General features: G+C 39.7%; 2 protein-coding genes and 1 long non-coding RNA gene across 4 annotated transcripts in view; 1 reads left to right on the top strand and 2 right to left on the bottom strand.

Moving 5' to 3' along the window:
• Positions 1-11,112, bottom strand: part of cdk5 (cyclin dependent kinase 5) — a 21,832-nt gene extending 10,720 nt beyond the window's left edge. Inside the window, exons 1-7 of the mRNA XM_057856724.1 lie at positions 10,902-11,112; positions 10,564-10,652; positions 10,415-10,482; positions 8,273-8,333; positions 8,147-8,203; positions 7,906-8,001; positions 7,757-7,831 (exon numbers count right to left, since the gene is read on the bottom strand). Of these exons, the coding sequence (XP_057712707.1) occupies positions 7,757-7,831; positions 7,906-8,001; positions 8,147-8,203; positions 8,273-8,333; positions 10,415-10,482; positions 10,564-10,652; positions 10,902-10,938 (483 nt within the window). The 5' untranslated portion in view covers positions 10,939-11,112. The remainder of the gene's footprint in view (positions 1-7,756; positions 7,832-7,905; positions 8,002-8,146; positions 8,204-8,272; positions 8,334-10,414; positions 10,483-10,563; positions 10,653-10,901) is intronic.
• Positions 10,506-14,223, top strand: LOC130929533 (uncharacterized). 2 transcript variants are annotated; one of them, XR_009066911.1, is made up of 4 exons: positions 10,506-11,114; positions 11,459-11,513; positions 11,748-13,913; positions 13,994-14,223. It is a non-coding gene; the product is annotated as an uncharacterized LOC130929533 (long non-coding RNA). The 2 variants fall into 2 exon arrangements; XR_009066910.1 differs by having other exon boundaries at positions 11,748-14,223.
• abcb8 (ATP-binding cassette, sub-family B (MDR/TAP), member 8) lies at positions 11,243-19,790 on the bottom strand. Its single transcript, XM_057856708.1, has 16 exons — positions 19,598-19,790; positions 16,432-16,756; positions 16,206-16,361; positions 16,029-16,123; positions 15,860-15,965; positions 15,520-15,681; positions 15,299-15,384; positions 15,131-15,228; positions 13,403-13,508; positions 13,289-13,322; positions 13,074-13,210; positions 12,899-12,993; positions 12,690-12,823; positions 12,153-12,300; positions 11,757-12,007; positions 11,243-11,525 (listed from the first exon to the last, which is right to left on the bottom strand). Exons 1-16 carry the CDS (start codon positions 19,693-19,695, stop codon positions 11,442-11,444), a joined length of 2,115 nt encoding a protein of 704 aa, XP_057712691.1. The 5' UTR covers positions 19,696-19,790; the 3' UTR covers positions 11,243-11,441.

Genomic DNA, 19,790 nt, shown 5'->3' with positions numbered 1-19,790 from the left:
AGTGGTACCAATTGATATATCTTCTCTGCGCTGGGAAATAACATAGGCTGTTAAGAAAAAGATCAATGACTACCTTTCTTCCCCACATTGCTTCCCACGATATTTCTAATCGTAGGGAGAGGGATTGTCAGGCTTTAGCCAATTAAAAAAATGTTTCAAAGGCTGCCAAAATTCACTCTACTCATTTTACACCAACTTTTAGCTCCATATATAGGTAAAACAGCGCCATTACAGATTGAACGCGACAATGCGTGTGTGGGTCGTGCAGCGCATGCGTTAATAATTGCGTTAAATATTTTAATGTGATAAATTAAAAAAAAAAAAAAATGACCGCCGTTAATGGGATAAATTTGATAACCCTACCTTAAGCCTAAACGAAAGACTCTGGATGAGTGTAACATATTATGTCTGTAACGTTAAATACAATTAGAAAACAATTAATTAAAAAATATACATATATTAAAAAAAGGCATGTCCGATATTTTTTTGCCAATTCCGATACTTTGAAAATGACGTGATCTGACCCTATCGATCAGCATCTCTAATTTATAGCGTTTAATATGAACGTGTTTCCTTATTTTGTATGTCTGAACTTTAAATCTACACCTTGTTAATGACCAATAAACACCAACCGTGAAAATTACCGCCCTCATTTTTATTTACCGTGCAATAAATGGGCTCTTTGAATATCGCGACAGGCGGAGCAACCTTAATAAAACGTCGTTAATTAGTTTGATGGACTTATGATCTGCCAGTTTGTTGTCTCCTGTCGTCTTCCAAAATTACAATGGGTGAAGGCCGCTTTCGGTGTTTATTCACAGCCCACGTTCAGCCTGGTATGCAAGCTCGGCATTTAAGAGACAGAACACAACAGTGTACCCTCCTTTGTTTCGTTGAAATAAGTCAATGTTTTGGCCACTCTGGTGCGCTTTTTTGGCTTTGTGCCGCTGTCCCCGCTTGCATATCAAGCGTCCGACATTCTCAACTTTCCACGCATATTTTTTTTTAACCCTTCATTAACAATCGACAGGATGTTGTGCTCGTCGACGTATTTACGTTGTCGATGACGTTGACTACATCGACTACATCGACTGGCCAAGCCTTGTGTTTTATTGGAGGACATTAAATCTTAGCTGGCTGTCGGGCAGTGCACTATGAAACGCAGATTTTTGCAATTCACTTTTAAAAAATTTTTAAGAGCTAAAAAGTAACAAGATAATACTGAAATACAATGGCTTTGGGTCAGTGATGCTGTGGGGCTGTTTCACTTCCAAAGGTCCTGGGAACCTTGTTAGGGTTCATGGCATCATGAATGCTTTGAAATACCAGGACATTTTAAGTCAAAATCTGTTGCCCTCTGCCCGAAAGCTGAAGATGGGTCGTCACTGGGTCTTTCAGGAAGACAATGACCCTAAACATATGGCCAAATCTACACAGAAATGGTTCACCAGACACAAAATCAAGCTCCTCCTATGGCCATCTCAGTCCCCAGACCTTGTTATGTTGGCAAAAGGGGGTTGTACAAAGTATTAACACCAGGGGTGCTAATAATTGTGACACACATTATTTGATGTCAAATAATTATTTCTTTATGTGGGATTTTTTCCCCACTGAATAAATGCACTTGTACTGAAGGTTGGATTTTTCTCTTTTTTTCCATTAAGGTCCCATATTATTTGAATAAAAAAAAAAAAATTATTAGAAGCTAAAAAACACATCTTTAACAGGGGTGCCAATAATTATGGAGGGTACTGTATATATGTTTCATACTCCTTGACACTCCTGGAAAAAGAGGATTGACACTCCTGGAAAAAGAGGAAGTATTGTAACATGTTTGGAACTTTTGCTCAAATTAAAAAATAATAATAATTCAGTATCGGATCGAGACTCGGTATTGGCAGATTCTAAAAATCATGTGACTCTGGTGCAAAAATATGTGATCGGGACATCCCTAGTTATGGGTCAAGCAAATTCAATTGAGTTCTGAGCGGAATCTCCTCTTTCCTGTTCTCAGCATCAACTGGTGCGGCTCCCGTCGTTTTTTCATGTCAACTGCCTGCGGTGGTGTGTAGAGCCTTTGACATTTTACTGAGTGAGTGAGTGCAGTCAAGTGCAGCACAGAGGGCCAAGGCATTAAATCACAGAAAGCTTCCACTTGCACGGCAGCTGAAAGGAGCACAAAGCGTTTCCATTTGCAAAAATGTATAGTACATAATAGGGACTGTATCAAAGCCTAAAAAGGTTGGGGGTGGGTGGCTTTTGTACACCTGCAAAAGTGGTCCATTAAAAATGTACTCTTAAAAGGATTCCCCATAATTAAAGGATTCCATTTTGTATGTTGTGCCTTTTCCAAAAATGTCATCACAAAAACCTGCAAATTCAACACCACTGTTGTCATTTCATGAGATTGCCTTGCAAAGCCCTAAGGTCATCTGAGCAGAACCACCGTGGCAACAAAACAAACGGCCCATTGGGACAGACACATGAACATAAATAACAGTGGGTACTTCCCTCAAATTTCCTCTAAAAAAAGAAAAATATTTGTGGAAATCAAAATTCTGCTCTATTAGAGTTCGCACTGAGTCATAAAATGTCTTAGTCAACGTGGCTAACCAGTATAAAAATATTGCCACGTTTGCGTGTAGTTAGCCACAATAAGATTTCATGATATTCAGACATGGACTAAATTATTGGCACCCCTAAATTTTTCCAGAAAAAAATACAATTTCTCACAGACATTAACACAATTACAAATGTGTTTAGTGTGAATGTGTTTATTTTTTTTAGATTTGCATTGGAAAAACACATAAAAGCTGATGAGAAAACCCAAAATGTACACAATTTTAAACAGAATGCAAATTATGGTTTGTGTGTTGGCACTCTGAACTCAATATTTGGTTGCAAATCCTTTAGAAAAAATAACAGAAAACCATCTCTTCCTATAAAGCAACAAAACAACCCCCCAAAAAAATCATTGAACATTTTTTTTCGGAACTGTTTTTTTTTCTTTGTAGGCCTTTTTTCTGGCACTGGGTGCCTTGACAATGTGTAAGGAATCATGAAATCTGGAGACTATGAAAATGTATTGTGACGAAATGTAGAGTGAAGTGTCAGAAAACTGGGTCTGCGTCAGAGGTCATGGGTGTTCCAACAGGACAATGACCCAAATTATACCTCAAATAGCACCGGGTAATAGTTGCCATTGATGAGCCCAGATCTAAATCCCATTGAACACTATGGAGAGATCTCAAAATTGCTCTCTCAAGAAGGCACCTTTTAAATCTGAGAGACCTGGAACACTTCGCAAAAGAGTAGTAGTCCAAAATTCCATCTGGGAGGTGCTTGTTGATGGTTATAGGAAGAGATTGCTTTCTGTTATTGCTTCCAAAGGATGTGCAACCAAATACTGAGGTGAGGGTGCCAAATAGGCATGTGCCGGTATGAGATTCTGACGGTATGATAACCTTATGCAAAAATATCATGGTTCCACGGAATTGCAATTACATCTTTAAAATGTGTTACTTTGAGATATCTGGGTAAAAAACAACAACTTTTTTTTCCATTGAACAGGGTTATTTTCAAAACATAATAGCAAATTGGAACATATGTATTTTAAGTAAAAATACATTTTAAAAAATAATATTCTAAATAAAATTAAAATAAATGCAGTCCTTTAGGTGAGCGTAAACCCGCAGCTTAACATTATCATCAGAAAATAATTGAATAATTATAATAATAATTGAATTATTTTCCACATAAAGCACGTGTGTATGACTCGTATGTTTACATTATACACACACTCTCTTTCTTAACACAGACAGTTGCCAGAGAAAAAAACATGTTTTACCACCGCTGGACACACTAAATACACTGGAGTTAACTCTAGTAGCTGCTGGGAAATGCTCATGATTGTGTTTACTAACCTTTAATTTTGTATAAATGCAAAATCATCTTGGAGGTATTGTACTCCTCAGCAGCCAGCCTCCGCAAACATGTTCAACATGCCCGTTGGCCCTCCTCCTCTAAGCCACGGCCATCTTTTCTGCTGCCGAAGTATTCCCATACCGGCTATTTGGGGTGGCGTGGCTCAGCGGTAGAGTAGTTGTCCCCCAAACCAGAGGTTGTGGGTTCGATTCTCCGCCCTGATGAACTCGTCTAAGTGTCCTTGAGCAAGATACTGAACCCCACGTTGCTCCTGGTGCTGTGTCACCAGTAGGTAGATGGCGAGATAGTGTAAAGCGCTTTGAGCGCCTTGAAAGGTGGAAAAGCGCTATATAAGTATAACGCCATTTACCATTATTTCGTTTTCTTCGATGGGGAAAAAAGTTCAGGAGTTTCACCTCCTCCAGCCATCGTGTAGCACAGCAGATTCACTGACAGAGCAACAACTAGTGGGGGAGGGTTGAGCCTTGCAGTTGCGAGGGATTTCTCCCTGCATTTACGGTACACAAAAAATAGCTAATACCTTAGGGATTGTATGACAGAAAATTTTGGCGGTTTTGAAACCATGACGTTTTTAGACCATGATATACCTTGCAACCAGTTATCGGCACATGCCTAGTTCCAACAGTTTTGTCCAGCCTATTTTTTGAGTCTTGTCTAAAATTGTCACAAGTTTGGCTTCTTTCCTCAGCTTTTTGTGTTTTTTCCAATGCACATTCCAGAAATAAACACATTCATACTGAAAACATTTGAAATTGCATTAATTTCTATGAGAAATGCTATATTTTCTGGAAAAAATCCAGGGGAGCCAATAATTTCATCCATGACTGTAATTATTGAATCACCTGAATGCCTCATTTTCAAACTTTTCTAACAATACCAGCATTTTTTTTTTTTTTTTAGGCTCGAAGGTGAGGTTGCCTTTGATCATCTTATCGAACCTGAAAGTTCAGTCAAAATACTTTTACAGTTGCACGTGTTGTATTTCTGCAAGGTTTATATATGTATAAAGTTTCTGTTTGTAGAAATTGGTTGGTCCCAACAGAGCGTCATTATGAATTTTTGACAAAAACCAAAAATACTTCCAACTGATCCATGAATAATAATGGAAGGGAATTGAACATGCAGTATCCTTTTCGTGAATTTGCAATATTAAATTAAAAGAAGGCATTAGGTGTGCATGATAGAGTGTAAAGATACACGATAATATCGGCCGATAATGGCAATTATGACGTCACACAGATAATCCAGATAATAAAAAAATTCAACCGATAATGCAATCCGATAATTAAATACTTGATTTAGCCTCCAAATGTGCGCAACTGAAGAATTCAGCACGCCGCCTTCTCAACCCCTCCCCCCTCTGAAGCCCCTGAGGGAGGAGGGGTTGAGGAGGCGGAGTTACGCAGCAAGTAATAGTTGAATATTATGGCGGCTGTTACTAAAAAAACGACGCTCTCGCCATCTGCGAAACATGTACCGTAGAAGTTCCACGAGGCAGAAAGAAAGCGTCCTCATTCAAAACCACTAACCCAGCAGCCATTTAAGACTGCATCACAAAGATTTTTGGAACGAATACGAGGCTGCTGCTAGCGGGAATGCTAAAACTATTGTAAACACTAACTAAGTTAAACTACAGGGCTTGTGACGATACAGAGTCGGGCTGTTTGGGAATGCAGCCCAAGGCGGGTGGTAAATTCGCATCTAAGGCTAAACACCGGCACGACTGGAGACCGATAGTCGGCAAGTAGCCGTCTTCCGACGGAGCCCGCCGCTCTGGCCGGTCCGGCAGGCCGCCGCCGCCTCGCCTCGCCCGGTTCCCCGGCCTCGGGACCTCCGGCGAACACCCCGGTTTCTCGAGTTCCCCCACGGCGTGCGAGCAGAGCCAGGACCCGAATACGCCACGGAGAACCGGCCGGGGCGGGCGAATTATCCGGTACGAACGTAGCTTCCGCCGAGACGAGACACGTTTTTTTTTTTTTTTTAAACCTAAATGACCCGAGAACCAAAGCCCTGGATAAAAAAATAATGCAGTTTATACGACCACCATTCTTCATGAAAAAATGATGTCCAGTAAGCAAGCTTATCATGACGGCACAGTGGTTAGATGATAATTTAAACATGGAGAAAACGAAGTCAGCCAGTCAATAATGCATTCAGTATGTAAAATGACGAGCGGTCAGATGACTTTGTATCGCTGCCTTTATTTTCGGCTTAACAAAACTCAGGCACAAAACAACACGCACGCGGATGCGAGCTCCAACTCCGTCCAAATAGTACTGCCGTGTAGCAGTTTATCTGCTGTAAAGCAAATGTCGTGAAAGCCGCAAATGTAAACAAAGCGCTGCAGAATGGGTAAATGACATCTCGCTCTTTTGAGTTTATCATTTTCACAGTGTGCAACAAAGCATATAACATTAGCAATCACTATTCAAATTATTTAACTTATTTCTCTGCTCAATTACAGTCACAGTAGATAATCAAATTCTTAAATCAATACTCTGTAGCCACAAATATTATTCAAAATCTTTCCTTCTTCCAAGTTTTTTTTTTTTTTTAAGGATTAAGTATAATAATGTATTGCTTAAAACAAGGCTGTTAAGATTATTTTCAGCTAGCTATTTTTCTTCCAAGAAATCTGAGAGAAATACACTTGAAGCGATGGCAGATAATTTCACTTATTGCCAATAGACTTACACTTAAAACTGACTAGTTTTAAGGAGGTGTGTTTTGCACTGTATTAATGTTATATATGTTAGGAATGGCTTACTTTTAAAGGCATTTTTGTGCAACTTAGGTATTTACTCTGTAAGTAATTGTTGCCAAAGGTTTACCATTACACAATGTCAGACAATCTGTCATTATTTAGATGTTTGAATTGACGACTTGTTCATATTTTATGTTGAAAAAAAAGAGCAATAAATTATATTTTTGCACAGTAACATTTTCTTTTGTATATACTTTAAAATTTTACATAAATCTTTTAATAGAATTATCGGCTTGACATTATCGGTTATCGGTTGGAATGAGGAGGAAATTATCGGTTATCGGTATCGGTTGAAAAATGTATTATCGTGCATCACTAATAGAGTGCAATTTATATTTCATGTTTAGTTCCCAAAATGAATATAGTCTACACTGATACCGTCATTGGAGCTTGTTTTAAAAAAAAAAAATTATTAATAGTGCAGTTTCAGTATATATTGTGTACCTATTTGTTCACATGGGATAAACCATTTAAATTCATTACCTTAAAATTTATCATAGATTTATCAATCATACTGTATATCAGTGGAAAGTAAATTTTAATGCTGTTGGTCATGATAGCGAAGCAGGTACACAGGGTAACTTCCAGCTGCCAAATTTGCTCTTCGCCAGCGTGCCAAAAATGGAAAATTTTCCTTCCTTACAAGAAGTTTCAATTCGCCTTTGGTGATGTGACGAGTGTGCAGTGCACACCATGTCTATGTCTCTTTTTTAATTTTGACCCCACAGAGAATATTAAAAATGTATATTTTTAAATACAAATATTTGATATGACTCTCCTAATAAACACTTGGCATTCTCTGCGTTTTGAGTAGATGAATAGCGGCAGTCATTAACTGAAGAAATGCGCTATTATTTCTTCTATTCTGAAATAACCACAAAAAACCCTGCACATTTGATTGATTAAATGTAAATACCATTTGATGCAGATTCTTGTGTGGCATGCACAAGTGTGCAAAACAGCCTACCGAAGTGTGTTTACTTTAAACTTTAACACCTATAAATGATTTCAAAGTGCTGTGCGTTTGCTAGTTAGTGATTAATTTACCTCAGCTGAGTAACACCTCACAGGAATGCCGAACGCTCGAGCAAGCCCAAAGTCAGCCAGCTTCAACTCGCCATTCTGCAAACGCAACTGAAGCTTCAGAATCATGATATACATAAATACTATGTGTGTAGAATCTCAGGTGTACCCACTCTGTTGATGAGAAGATTTTGCGGCTTCAAATCTCTGTGAAGAACATTGCGGCTGTGACAGAAAGCAAGTCCTTTCAATAGCTGGAACATGAACGACTGCAAAAAAGAAAAAGCATGGGGGCAATTTCAAATTATAAGTAAATATAGCTTCCAACCAAAATTAGACCTTTTCCAAAATATTAAACAGTAATTAAGCATTTGAACACGTATTGTAAACACTTGCATAAATCTGTTTTCACACCTTCACAGTTTCGGGATCTAAATCTCCATTGCAGCTGTCAAAGTACTTCTTCAAATCCTGTATGTAGAAAAAAAGAACAATATATATTTTGTGTCTTCAAGTGGTCAGGTTTTCATTTTTCTTCACCTGATCGCAATATTCAAAGACCAATGTCAGCTTCTTGTCACTGTGCAGCACGTCGTGTAGCCTGCAAGGACATAATGATGTCATTCAGTGGCATTGACAATGATAGACGTCCAATCATGTAATTTTAAATTAGTTCGTCACTAGTAGACATCCAAACTATTTGAGCTGTGACTGCCTGACATGAATGCTCATTCACTGCCTACCCTACCAGCTCAAATGGTTTGGACATCCCTTGCCGTCAATGGCAGCCAAAGTTGAAATTTTAAACTAGAAATTTGTGTGTAATTTTGCTTGCGGAGCATGTGAAATTTGAAATAATTCAATTTTTTAACATTTTCATCTCAATTGCAGGACGTAATGGCAAGTATCAGAAACTAGTCAATATACTGTAAGTAGCCTACGTACAGTGCTGGCCAAAAGTATTGGCACCCCTGCAATTCTGTCAAATAATACTCAATTTCTCCCAGAAAATGATTGCAATTACAAATGCTTTGGTAGTTATAGCTTCAATTATTTTGCTTGCTTGAAAAAACACAAAGGAGAATGGGGATTTTTAAAAAATAATTTTACACAAAATTCCAAAATTGGGCTGGACAAAAGTATTGGCACCCTTTAAAAAGTAATGTGATGCTTCTCTAATTTGTGTAATTAACAGCACCTGTTACTTTCCTGTGGTACATAACAGGTGGTAGCAATAACTAAATCAGACTTGCAGCCAATTAAAATGGATTAAAGTTGACTCAACCTCTTTCCTGTGTCCTTGTGTGCACCACATTGAGCATGGAGAAAAGAAGACCATAGAACTGTCTGAGGACTTGAGAAGCAAAATTGTAAGGTAGCATTGGCAATCTCAAGGCTACAAGTCCATCTCCAAAGACCTGAATGTTCCTGTCTCGACCGTGTGCAGTGTCATCGATGAGTGTAAAGCCCATGGCACTGTGGCAAACTTCCCTAGATGTGGACCGAAAAGAAAAATGGACGAGAGATTTCAACGAAAGATTGTGCGGATGGTGGATAAAGAACCTCGACTAACATCCAAACAAGTTCAAGCTGTCCTGCAGTCCGAGGGTACAATGGTGTCAACCCGTACTATCCGTTGGCGTCTGAATGAAAAGGGACTCTGTGGTAGGATACCCAAGAAGACCCCATTTCTGACCCAGAGACATAAAAAAGCCAGGCTGGAGTTTGCCAAAACTTACCTGAGAAAGCCAAAAAAATTTTGGAAGAATGTTCTCTGGTCAGATGAGACAAAAGTAGAGCTTTTTGGGAAAAATGCATCAACATAGGGTTTACAGGAAATAAAACGAGGCCTTCAAAGAAAAGAACACGGTCCCTACAGGTAAACATGGCAGAGGTTCCCTGATGTTTTGGGGTTGCTTTGCTATCTCTGGCACTGGACTGCTTGACCGTGTGCATGGCATTATGAAGTCTGAAGACTACCAACAAATTTTGCAGCATAATGTAGGGCCCAGTGTGAGAAAGCTAGGTCTCCCTCAGAGGTCATTGGGTCTTCCAGCATGACAATGACCCAAAACACACTTCAAAAAGCACTAGAAAATGGTTTGAGAGAAAGCACTGGCGACTTCTAAAGTGGCCAGCAATGAGTCCAGACCTGAATCCCATAGAACACATGTGGAGAGATCTAAAAAATGGCAGTTTGGAGAAGGCACCCATCAAATCTCAAGAGACCTGGAGCAGTTGGCCAAAGACTAACTCTGGTCTAAAATTCCAGCAGAGCATTGTAAGAATCTCACTGATGGATGCCGGAAGTGGTTGCTCGCAGTTATTTTGTTCAAAGGTTGTGCTACCAAGTATTAGGCAGAGGGTGCCAATACTTATGTCCGGCCCATTTTTGGAGGTTTGTGTAAAATGATAATGATTTCATTTCTTTTCATTCTCTCTTGTGTTTTTTCATTGCAAGCAAAATAAATGAAGATATTAGTACCAAAGCATTTGTAATTGCAATCATTTTCTGGGAGAAATTGAGCATTATCTGACAGAATTGCAGGGGTGCCAAGACTTTTGGCCAGCACTGTATAAGCTTATTAAAAAAATGTCTCCATTGATTTGAAAGTTGCTCTTAACCTGTAACCAGAATGGCAACTAGCCTCATTGTATGTTTAAGCATTTAAATGCACTAACCTGACAATATTTTTATGTTTGAGCTCCTTCAGCAGGCAGATTTCTCGGAGGGCAGAGCTTGGCACGCCCTGCAGGGGGGGAAACTGCTTAGCATCGCTGGCTTGTACTTCAATTCACCAACACACGTTTGAATTTAAAGACGGACACACCTCGTCGTCGTCGTCCAAACGGACTCTTTTCAGGGCCACTATTTCGTGGGTTTCTCTGTTTTTAGCCTTGAATACAGTCCCATACGTGCCTGTGGAATTAGTTTGGAAATAATCATGGATCGTATTTAACTAGTTATGTCGTCCACCGACAAATATATACTATCCACGAACACGTATACACGGATCTCCCGTTGTTCTTGACTAAATGTGAAATTCGAGCAAAGAAAAGCAGTTTTAAAAAAAATAATGTCAGCTAACAGGTAAGCTACAGCTATGCGACAACCGCATATACACGTTAGCTTTACGTGGAAAAAATGTGTCTAAAAACAAAAACTTACCCTCGCCGATTTTTTCGAGTTTTTCATATTTCTGCATGGTCACCCAGGTTTAGCCAATTAGATTGAACTAGTAACCAAGCCCCGAATTTAGTGAAGTGGTTACGGTACGACAGCTAGCGTTAGCTAGACGCTAGCGACACTTGCTGCTGTGGAGAATTCTGGACAACCGAACCTCTTGGCGCCCCCTACATACCGAACCTTGTACTACATCAGGTAAACTTGAGAAGCACAGTGCATTAGTTGTAATAAAAACAATATAAAAGAAAACTAAATACAATTGTATCGTGGAAGTGATGAAATTATTTAGTAAAAAAGGCAGGCACGATTTCATTAAATTATTTTTAATTCATAAATATTCAGTTAGTTTTGGATAGAGGTAGTCTATTACAAAAATTCTTAAAGACGTAGTAGTGTTTTTGTTTAAATGTTTTATATTCACAGACTGCTGCAGTTGGTCCACTCAAATTGAAAACAGTATGTCCTTTAAGAAGATCATAGGAGATAATATAAAATTAACTCTACTGTAAACATATTTGTGGTTCATTTCTGCCCCTCAGCTCTCTGTCTTCGGATCAGGTCAGAATAAAGTCCTCTTCGGCTCAGCAGTTCAGTGTGAGTTCCAGCCTTGAAAAAAAAAATCATTTCATAAACATCCAATCCATTTGAACTGGGAGCATTGGCAGCAAATTAACAAATGTTCTTTCACCGCAAATGCTCCCAGTTCAAATGGATTGGATGTTTATCGCCGTCAGTAGTCAGTGAACCAAATATCTGCATTATTTAGTGCAATGATTTGACTCCAGCAATTATTCTTCAGCAATTATTGTATATCTGTGAATTTTCCAGAAAACTCACTTCCACGATGCGCCCGTTGCTCATGACGCAGATGAGGTCGGCTGCTTGTATGGTGCTCAGGCGGTGGGCAATGATTAACACTGTGCGCCCCTGAGTGGCCCGGTCCAGAGCCTCCTGCACCACACGCTCTGACTCTGCATCCAAGGCGCTGGTGGCCTCGTCCAGCACCAAGATGCTCGGGTTCTTGATGAGGGCCCTTGCGATGGCGACACGCTGTTTCTGGCCGCCTGATAAAGTCACACCTCGCTCTCCTGTGATGCAAAGGCGATATATTTAGAATGTTAAACACCAAACCTCCACATAATGCAATTTAGTACACAAGCATTAATCAGGGAATAACATTAAAATTATTTTTAACACAACAAACAAAAACAAAACGTTATTAAGGTCTCATACCGAGCACAGTGTTGTAGCCGTCTGGGAAACTTTCAATAAAGCGGTGAGCATTAGCTTGTTTGGCAGCCTCAAAGACCTCGGCATCAGTGGCTTCGGGTTTTCCAAAGCGGATGTTCTCCATGATGGATGCCCCAAAAAGAACAGGCTCCTACAGAGAACATGGCATACTGTAGTTCAAATTCCAAACTTTTATTTAGGGGAAAAACAGTACACAGCTAGTCCCCGGGTTATGGACAAGTTCCAATCTTACGCTGGCGACATAACCCGAATTAAACCCGTTTCGGAATTAACCCTTTAAGTACCCCTAAATTTCTATCTAAAAACAAGTATCATACGTCATATTGATAAATTTAAGTAAAAAATAAGATACTGTGAGATGCAATAAGGTACTGTTTACATGACTTAAAAAATGAAAATAAAATTTTAAAAAATGAAGACAAAATGGCGGACGAGACTCCGGTGTCGTAAAGTTGAAATCATGTAAATTGGGCCCGTCGTAACCTGGGGACTACCTGTACAGATTTTTTTTTCTTTTACTTGATTGATAAATCCAATAACTTGTCCCCTAAGCCAGCAGAGATCAAGAGTTCGAATGTCAAGTCCGTCCAACATTACTACGCCGCTTGTCGGGTCATAGAAACGCTCCATTAAGGATGCTACTGTAGACTTTCCTAAAACAAATAACATGTTATGTGCATAATTGTGGTATATACCAATGTCTAATGACATCCTTCATTAAGAAGTACCTCCTCCAGATTCCCCAACAATGGCTATTGTTTTGCCAGGTGGCAGTGTTAAGTTGAACCTCTCCAAAATCTGATGACCTGGTCTTGTCGGATAGCTAAAAATTCACAAGAAGTACAGACTCAATGGTATGCTTTGGAGTTTCTAAACACTACGTTTCTAAATAAAATTTACAACCTAAATGAAATATTAAGAAAATCAACTCTTCCTGTCAGCGAATGGTACGGTATACGACCTCCGCCAGAAAGGGGGATGGAAGGCTTCAGGGACAAATATTCAAAAACGCGAGCACCAGCGCTTGTGCCTCTCACCATCTGGAGGGAATATGTGGAACAATGAGCAGACCAAAGTCAACAAACTGCTTATCCTGCACCATACTAGAATGTACTTACTTGCCCAAAAAGGATAGATATACTGGCTAAGGACCTGACAATTATAATAATAATAAAAATAAATAAATATTGATTATGTATGGCATATTTATTTTGATCAGATTTGCTGTTTACCTCTGTACAGTCTGCGAAGCAACCAAGAAAGACATAAGATCTCCAGGGGACATTTCATTGTTTGAAATTAGAGTTCCACCTGCAAAAATGGTTCCAAGAACAATGCCTGCAACAATACATTAAAGGGTATGTAACGGCAAAGGGGGTGTGAGACATCAATAGAACCGTTATGTGCCAAGATAACAAATATTGATAAAGTTAACAAAAAAAAATCAATCACATTAATGAGCAATTGTCGAAAATAGATCGAAAATGACGAACATTTCCGAAAGTGTTCCGGAAACAGCCGAATGGGGCGGCGACGTCACAACAAGTGATTGACAGTCGAGGCGGAGCCAGGTGCCATTGTTTTTTATCGACGAGAGTAGCATTCGGGTTTGTTTGACCAAAACATCACTAAAATGGTTAAAAACTGCTGTACTATGTGGTGTACAAATAGCTATTTATCGGAATATAGTATCCATGAGTTCCCGAATGCGAAAAAAAAAAAGCTGGACTACGCAGACAATGGGTAAAGTTCGTCCGTGCAAAGAGGGCTAATTTTCTAGACCCAGCCTCCGACACTGTTTTCTGTTATTTTCCACCTAAAAGCTTCTCGAACTATGGACTAGTGAAATCCGGTTTTGCTGCAAGATTGCTGCTCAAAGCAGATGCGGTGCCCACCATACACCAGCCACCTAAATGTCCCGAGATATTCAAGAAAGAGGACGATGACTGGCAAAGGAGGCTAAGGCAAAGCAAAGGAGGGGAGCAGCCAAGCTCGAAATGACCAGAGTGAGTACTCTTTTATAATAAAAAAATATCATGCATCGGATACAGGACTGGACACATGTATAAATTATCGCTCGTAAAATATATAGAGCAAATCCTCTGATCCCATTCATATTTGTGTCTGTTGGCAGAGCGAAAAACTATGATAGCGCAATAAATGATAATTATTCTATACATTACTTTATTTTGCGGTCACGGTGTATCAGCTTCACAAAAAGAAATGCAAAAAATATCATTCATTGTTTCCCACACGATCTGCTGCCGATGTTTCATCAGTGTCATTGCTCCCCTCAATGACCGTTTCATTTCGCTGCATTGGCGTTCCTTTGGGCTCAAATTGGTAACCTAAAACACCAATTAAAGCTTCGTAACTCTCCTCGTCACCATTAGATGAACATTCGTTACGTCCTTCTACGTCGGATTCGTCACTGAAACTAGAAACGAAATTGTCTGCCATCATCGCCGCCATTCAGTATTAAAGCACTGAGCCTTTTTTCTTGTTGAAGAAACACCCTTCACTGTCAATTATGAATTCTCTTTTATTGACAACGAGGGGTGTTTCTTCATGAGGGAACCTGGAATATGAGCAGGACGAACACAATGCAACAGCATAAACAGCTCAAAACACCGCTAATTCTCCCCTCACTCGAAAGAATTATATTGATGCAGACAGGCGCTGCCCCCTAGTGGCCGGTGGCACTCTCTTCACTTGTAATGACGTCACACACAATCTGCCAGATCTCGGGCGCTAGTCGATTTAGCTTGACAATCGAGCCAAATTTCTCTCATTTTCGTGTGTGTAATTACACGAAGTGGCATGATATGAATACAAAAGGCATGCGTTTATGGATAAATGATGGAATACTAACGTTTTCCCAGGGCATGACATACTCTTAAACAAACTAAATTACCAATACAAGAAAAGTCATAGTTATTGGTGAAAATGAACAGACTCACAGTTGAGGGCAATGTTTGAAAGACCCTGGAAAACTGCTATTCCTGTCCCGAGATTTTCATTCATTTCACAAGATTTTTCCACTTCGTATGCGTACAACCTGGGATAGAAATGGTAGAAATATTCACTTTTGCACAGTGAGTATATCAAATGTAAGATTGTCCACTAACTGTAGTTCCCGTTCCTCCATTGCAAAGGCTTTCACTGTTCGGACATTTCCAAGTGCCTCGTCGGCCACTCCAGTTGCTTTGGCAACCTTCAAGGAAAGACACGAATGCTAATAATTAAATAAAATACTTTGGCTGGATTTGCACTCCAATTGCAATTTAATGACTACACCATATCTGGTTATTTTTGCCTACCTCATGTATGGAAAAAAGCTATTCCTCACCTGTTCCTGAGCTAAACGGGAAAGTCTGCGGAGAAACGAGCCGATGAGAGCGCCTGCTCCCACGAGACAAGGAAGCACCACTACTGTCAAGCCTGTGAGTTTAGGTGAGATGACGTAAAGCGACACGAAGCACCCCACTGTCTGTGTGATACTCCGCAGACCCTGAAGGCACCAGCAAATACAGAAATTAGGCATCTAAGTATGATTTGACCACTAATACTGAAACTCCTAAAATTGTAGCTGCTTCCGTGAAAGACAGTGTAACCCAATTACCCATCTCTCTGCAGAAAAGTAAATAAAGCACCACTGCAAATGAAGAAACAGTATGTTTGCGATGTACCTGAGAAATGACCAACTTAAAGGAAGATTTGAACTCCTGAATGTCAGCAGTCAAGCGATTAACCAGTTGTCCAGTTTTGTTCGCATCAAAGAAAGCCACGTCTTGCCTGAGAAACAAAAAAATACATGACCCGACATTCGGCTAATGTAGAGCAGTTAGGAATATTTACCTCAGTAGGGATGCAAAAAGAGTTTTCCTCATGTCCGCAGCTACTCTTTCTCCCACCCTCGATAGCAGGATGATGTAGCCACTTGTCAGTAAGCCCTGTTTGTGCATTTCCAGATGTTAAAGCAAATACAACAGTATCATGAATGTAGTTTGTTTTATGTTTAGAATGGTAACTTACTTGGATGCCATAGAGTCCAAGCAATTTAAACGCAGGACCTCTTATCTCATGGACATAATTCCCAGTGTGTTCCCTCAGGTAACGAGCCACTACATTCACCAGCTCCCCCAACATTAATGGAATTTGAATGTTCAGAATGGCCGCACCAAAAGCAAGCTAAAAGAAATGTGTTTTAATTGATTATTAAGCTAATGAATGTTCCACTTATTTATGTGCACTGACTTACTACAACAGCACATGTAAGTGCAAACAGCTGAGGTTTCACAAACTCCCACAGGATGTGCCATTTGAACTCGGGATTTTTGGTCACTGTCTCCACTTGGATGTTGTTGTTGAAATCTGCCTCACAGTGTGCCGCCTGGCAAAACAGTCGCCCGCAGACTATAAGTGCTGCTGGGGCAAGGATGAACCTCCTTGTCACGCTAGACTGTCTGGGCACCCGTGGGGCAGATTGTCGCACAGTTCTTTGAGCCACACTCCATAAACGACTGGCGACATTCCCATGTTGACACGAGCCATTCCATCCATTGCGCCCCAAAGATGGATATAATCTAAGGTAAACAAAATAAAATTATTAAATTCCTTAATAATAATTTGGCATAGAAAATTATCCATCGATTCTCTAGTAATTAACCCTCTTTTGGTTCACAGGTGAGCTGGAGCCTATCCCAGCAAAAACACCATGGAGTGGTTACCAAACAGTCATAGGGAACATGTAGAAAAAGTCATTCTTGTATCTGAACCTTTTGGAATTTCTCACATTACTGCATAAAATCACCATCAAATGTGATCTAATCTTTGTCAAAATCACACCGATAAAAAAGCAGTGTCTGCTTTAAGTAAAACCACCAAAACAGTTATAGGTTTTCATATTTTAATGAGGATAGTATGCAAAAATGAAAGAAGGGGGAAAAATAAGTAAGTTTAATATTTTGTGCCCCTCCGCCCTTTGGCAGTAATAACTTCAACCATACGCTTCCTGTAGCTGCAGATCAGTCTGGCACATCTATCAGGACTAACCTTGGCCCATTCTTCTCGACAAAACTGCTGTAGTTCATACTCCTGGGATGTCTGGCATGAATCACTGTCTTTTGGTCATACCACGGCATCTCAATGAGGTTCAAGTCTGGACTTTGACTTGGACACTCCAGAATGTGTATTTTTTTCTTCTGAAACCATTCTGAAGTTGACTTACTCCTGTGTTTTGGATCATTAAGTTGTTGCAGCATCCATCCACTTTTTAGCTTCAACTGTCCGACAGACGGCCTCAGGTTTTCCTGCAAAACATCCTGATAAACTTTTGAAGTCAGGATTTTTCCATTAATGATTGCAAGTTGTCCAGGTCCTGAGGTAGCGAAACAGCCCCAAATCATGATGCTCCCTCCACCATGCTTCATAATGGGGATGAGGTATTGATTTTGGTGAGCTGTTCCATTTTTCGTCCACACATGACAGAGTTACTCCCAAACAATTCAACTTTGGTTTCATCAGTCCACAAAATATTTTGCCAAAACCTCTGTGGAGTGTCCAAGTGCCTTTTTGCGAACATTAAACGAGCAACCATGTTTTTTTAGACAGCAGTGGCTTCCTCCGTGGAGTCCTCCCATGAACACCATTCTTGGCCATAGTTTCACAAATAGTTGATGTGTGAACAGAGATATTGGACTGTGCCAGTGATTTCTGTAAGTCTTTAGCAGACACTCTAAGGTTCTTTTTTACCTCTCTTAGTATTCTGCACTGAACTCTTGGTGTCATCTTTGGTGGACGGCCACTCCTTGGGAGAGAAGGAACAGTGCCAAACTCTCCATTTGTAGACAACTTCTCTGCGTGTCGATTGTTCAGCTCTTTTGACTGAGCAATAATGCACATCAGACAATGTTTCTCATTGTCTCACAGCAGTGGCTTCCTCTGAGGAGTCCCCCCATGCACACCATTCTTGGCCATAGTTTTACATATGGTTGATGTGTGCACTGATATATTGGACTGTGCCAGTGATTTCTGTGAGTCTTGAGCAGACACACTTGGGTTCTTTTTTTTTTTACCTCTCTGAGTATTCTGCACTGAACTCTTGGCATCATCTTTGGTGGACGGCCACTCCTTGGCAGAGAAGCAACAGTGCCAAACTCTCTCCATTTGTAGACAACTTCTCTGACTGTCAATTGATGAACATTCAGACTTTTGGAGATGGTTTTGTATCCTTACCCATCTTTATACAAATCAACAATCCTTGATCGCAGGTCTTCAGACAGCTCTTTTCACCGAGCCATGACGCATATCAGACAATGCTTCTCATCAACACATTTCTTACCAGGTGTGTGTTTTATAGTGGGCAAGGCAGCTTTAAACCACTTATCCGTGATTGGTCACACACTTGACGTAAGATGTTTGATAAAAAAATTGTTTCAATTGCTCTTTAAGTCTCCTTAGGCAGAGGGTTCACTTATTTTCCCCCTTCTGTCATTGTTTGCATGCTATCCTCAATAAAATATGAAAACTGGTTTTAGTTAAAGCAGACACTGTATTTTCATCTGTGTGATTTTGACAAAGATCGGATCACATTTGATGGTGATTTTATGCAGAAATGTGAGAAATTCCAAAAGGTTCAGATACTTTTTCATACTACTGTATTTAGCAAAAGACCAAATTGTCAGTGATTTGAATAACTGTTTTTCTAAATGTTCCCTATGACTGTTGGGTAACCAATCCATGGTGTTTTTTTGGAGGGGAATGTAATAGGAATCTGGACATCCCAGTCAGAGAAAAGAAACCAAGCATGTTTCCTTGCATGAGAGCCGGACCGTGCCTATATCCTATCTCAAAAGTAATCTACGTGCCACCCAGAAAAAAATACATGGATTAATGATTCATTTATAGATATGTATAGATATATGAATATATAATTTTCTATACATTTAATTGTATTTACAGCATGAACAGGACAAACTATCACAGCACCAAACTCATTGGGAGTTTATTAATTAGTAGCGTTTTGGAGGGAAAACAACGGAATTATGACAATATATACACCTGATTTACGATATTTTGTTAAATGTTTTGTCATTTTAAGATTTGGTTGATTTTATATTTAGGCCCTGACTGATCATGAATTTACTTAAATATTTAAAAGGCTAAATGGCATATTGTAAATCTTCTTTTGGCCGATTGTTTACTGAACTTCTTGGAAACAATTATTGCATTACAAAAGTTCTCAATGACAGCACATGTTCATATTTCAATTATAAAATAATTATTTTTGTAAAAAACGCACGTTTATATGATACAACAAACAAAGTGCACACAAGCTTATTACCGACTCCTAAGCAAATGTGGTTGAAGGGACAACGCACTAAGCTGTCATTAGCTAACCGTAACAGCGGGTCACATTACCCTACCGTGAATATTTCCATAAACCTGCCGTTTTATGGCACTGTAGATGTAACGACAGCAACCGGGCTGGTGCAGCAAATGTAACTGCACCGCAATACAACATTTTACCAGCTTTACTTAGAAAAAATAAACGTAAATATTTTGTTTTCCTGTGACTACACGCGCGCCGCCATCTTGAATGTAACCAGAATGCACTTC

The sequence above is a fragment of the Corythoichthys intestinalis genome, chromosome 14 (assembly GCF_030265065.1).
Source record: "Corythoichthys intestinalis isolate RoL2023-P3 chromosome 14, ASM3026506v1, whole genome shotgun sequence".
Classification (NCBI taxonomy): Eukaryota; Metazoa; Chordata; class Actinopteri; order Syngnathiformes; family Syngnathidae; genus Corythoichthys; species Corythoichthys intestinalis.
This window is presented reverse-complemented; position numbering and strand designations above follow the sequence as displayed.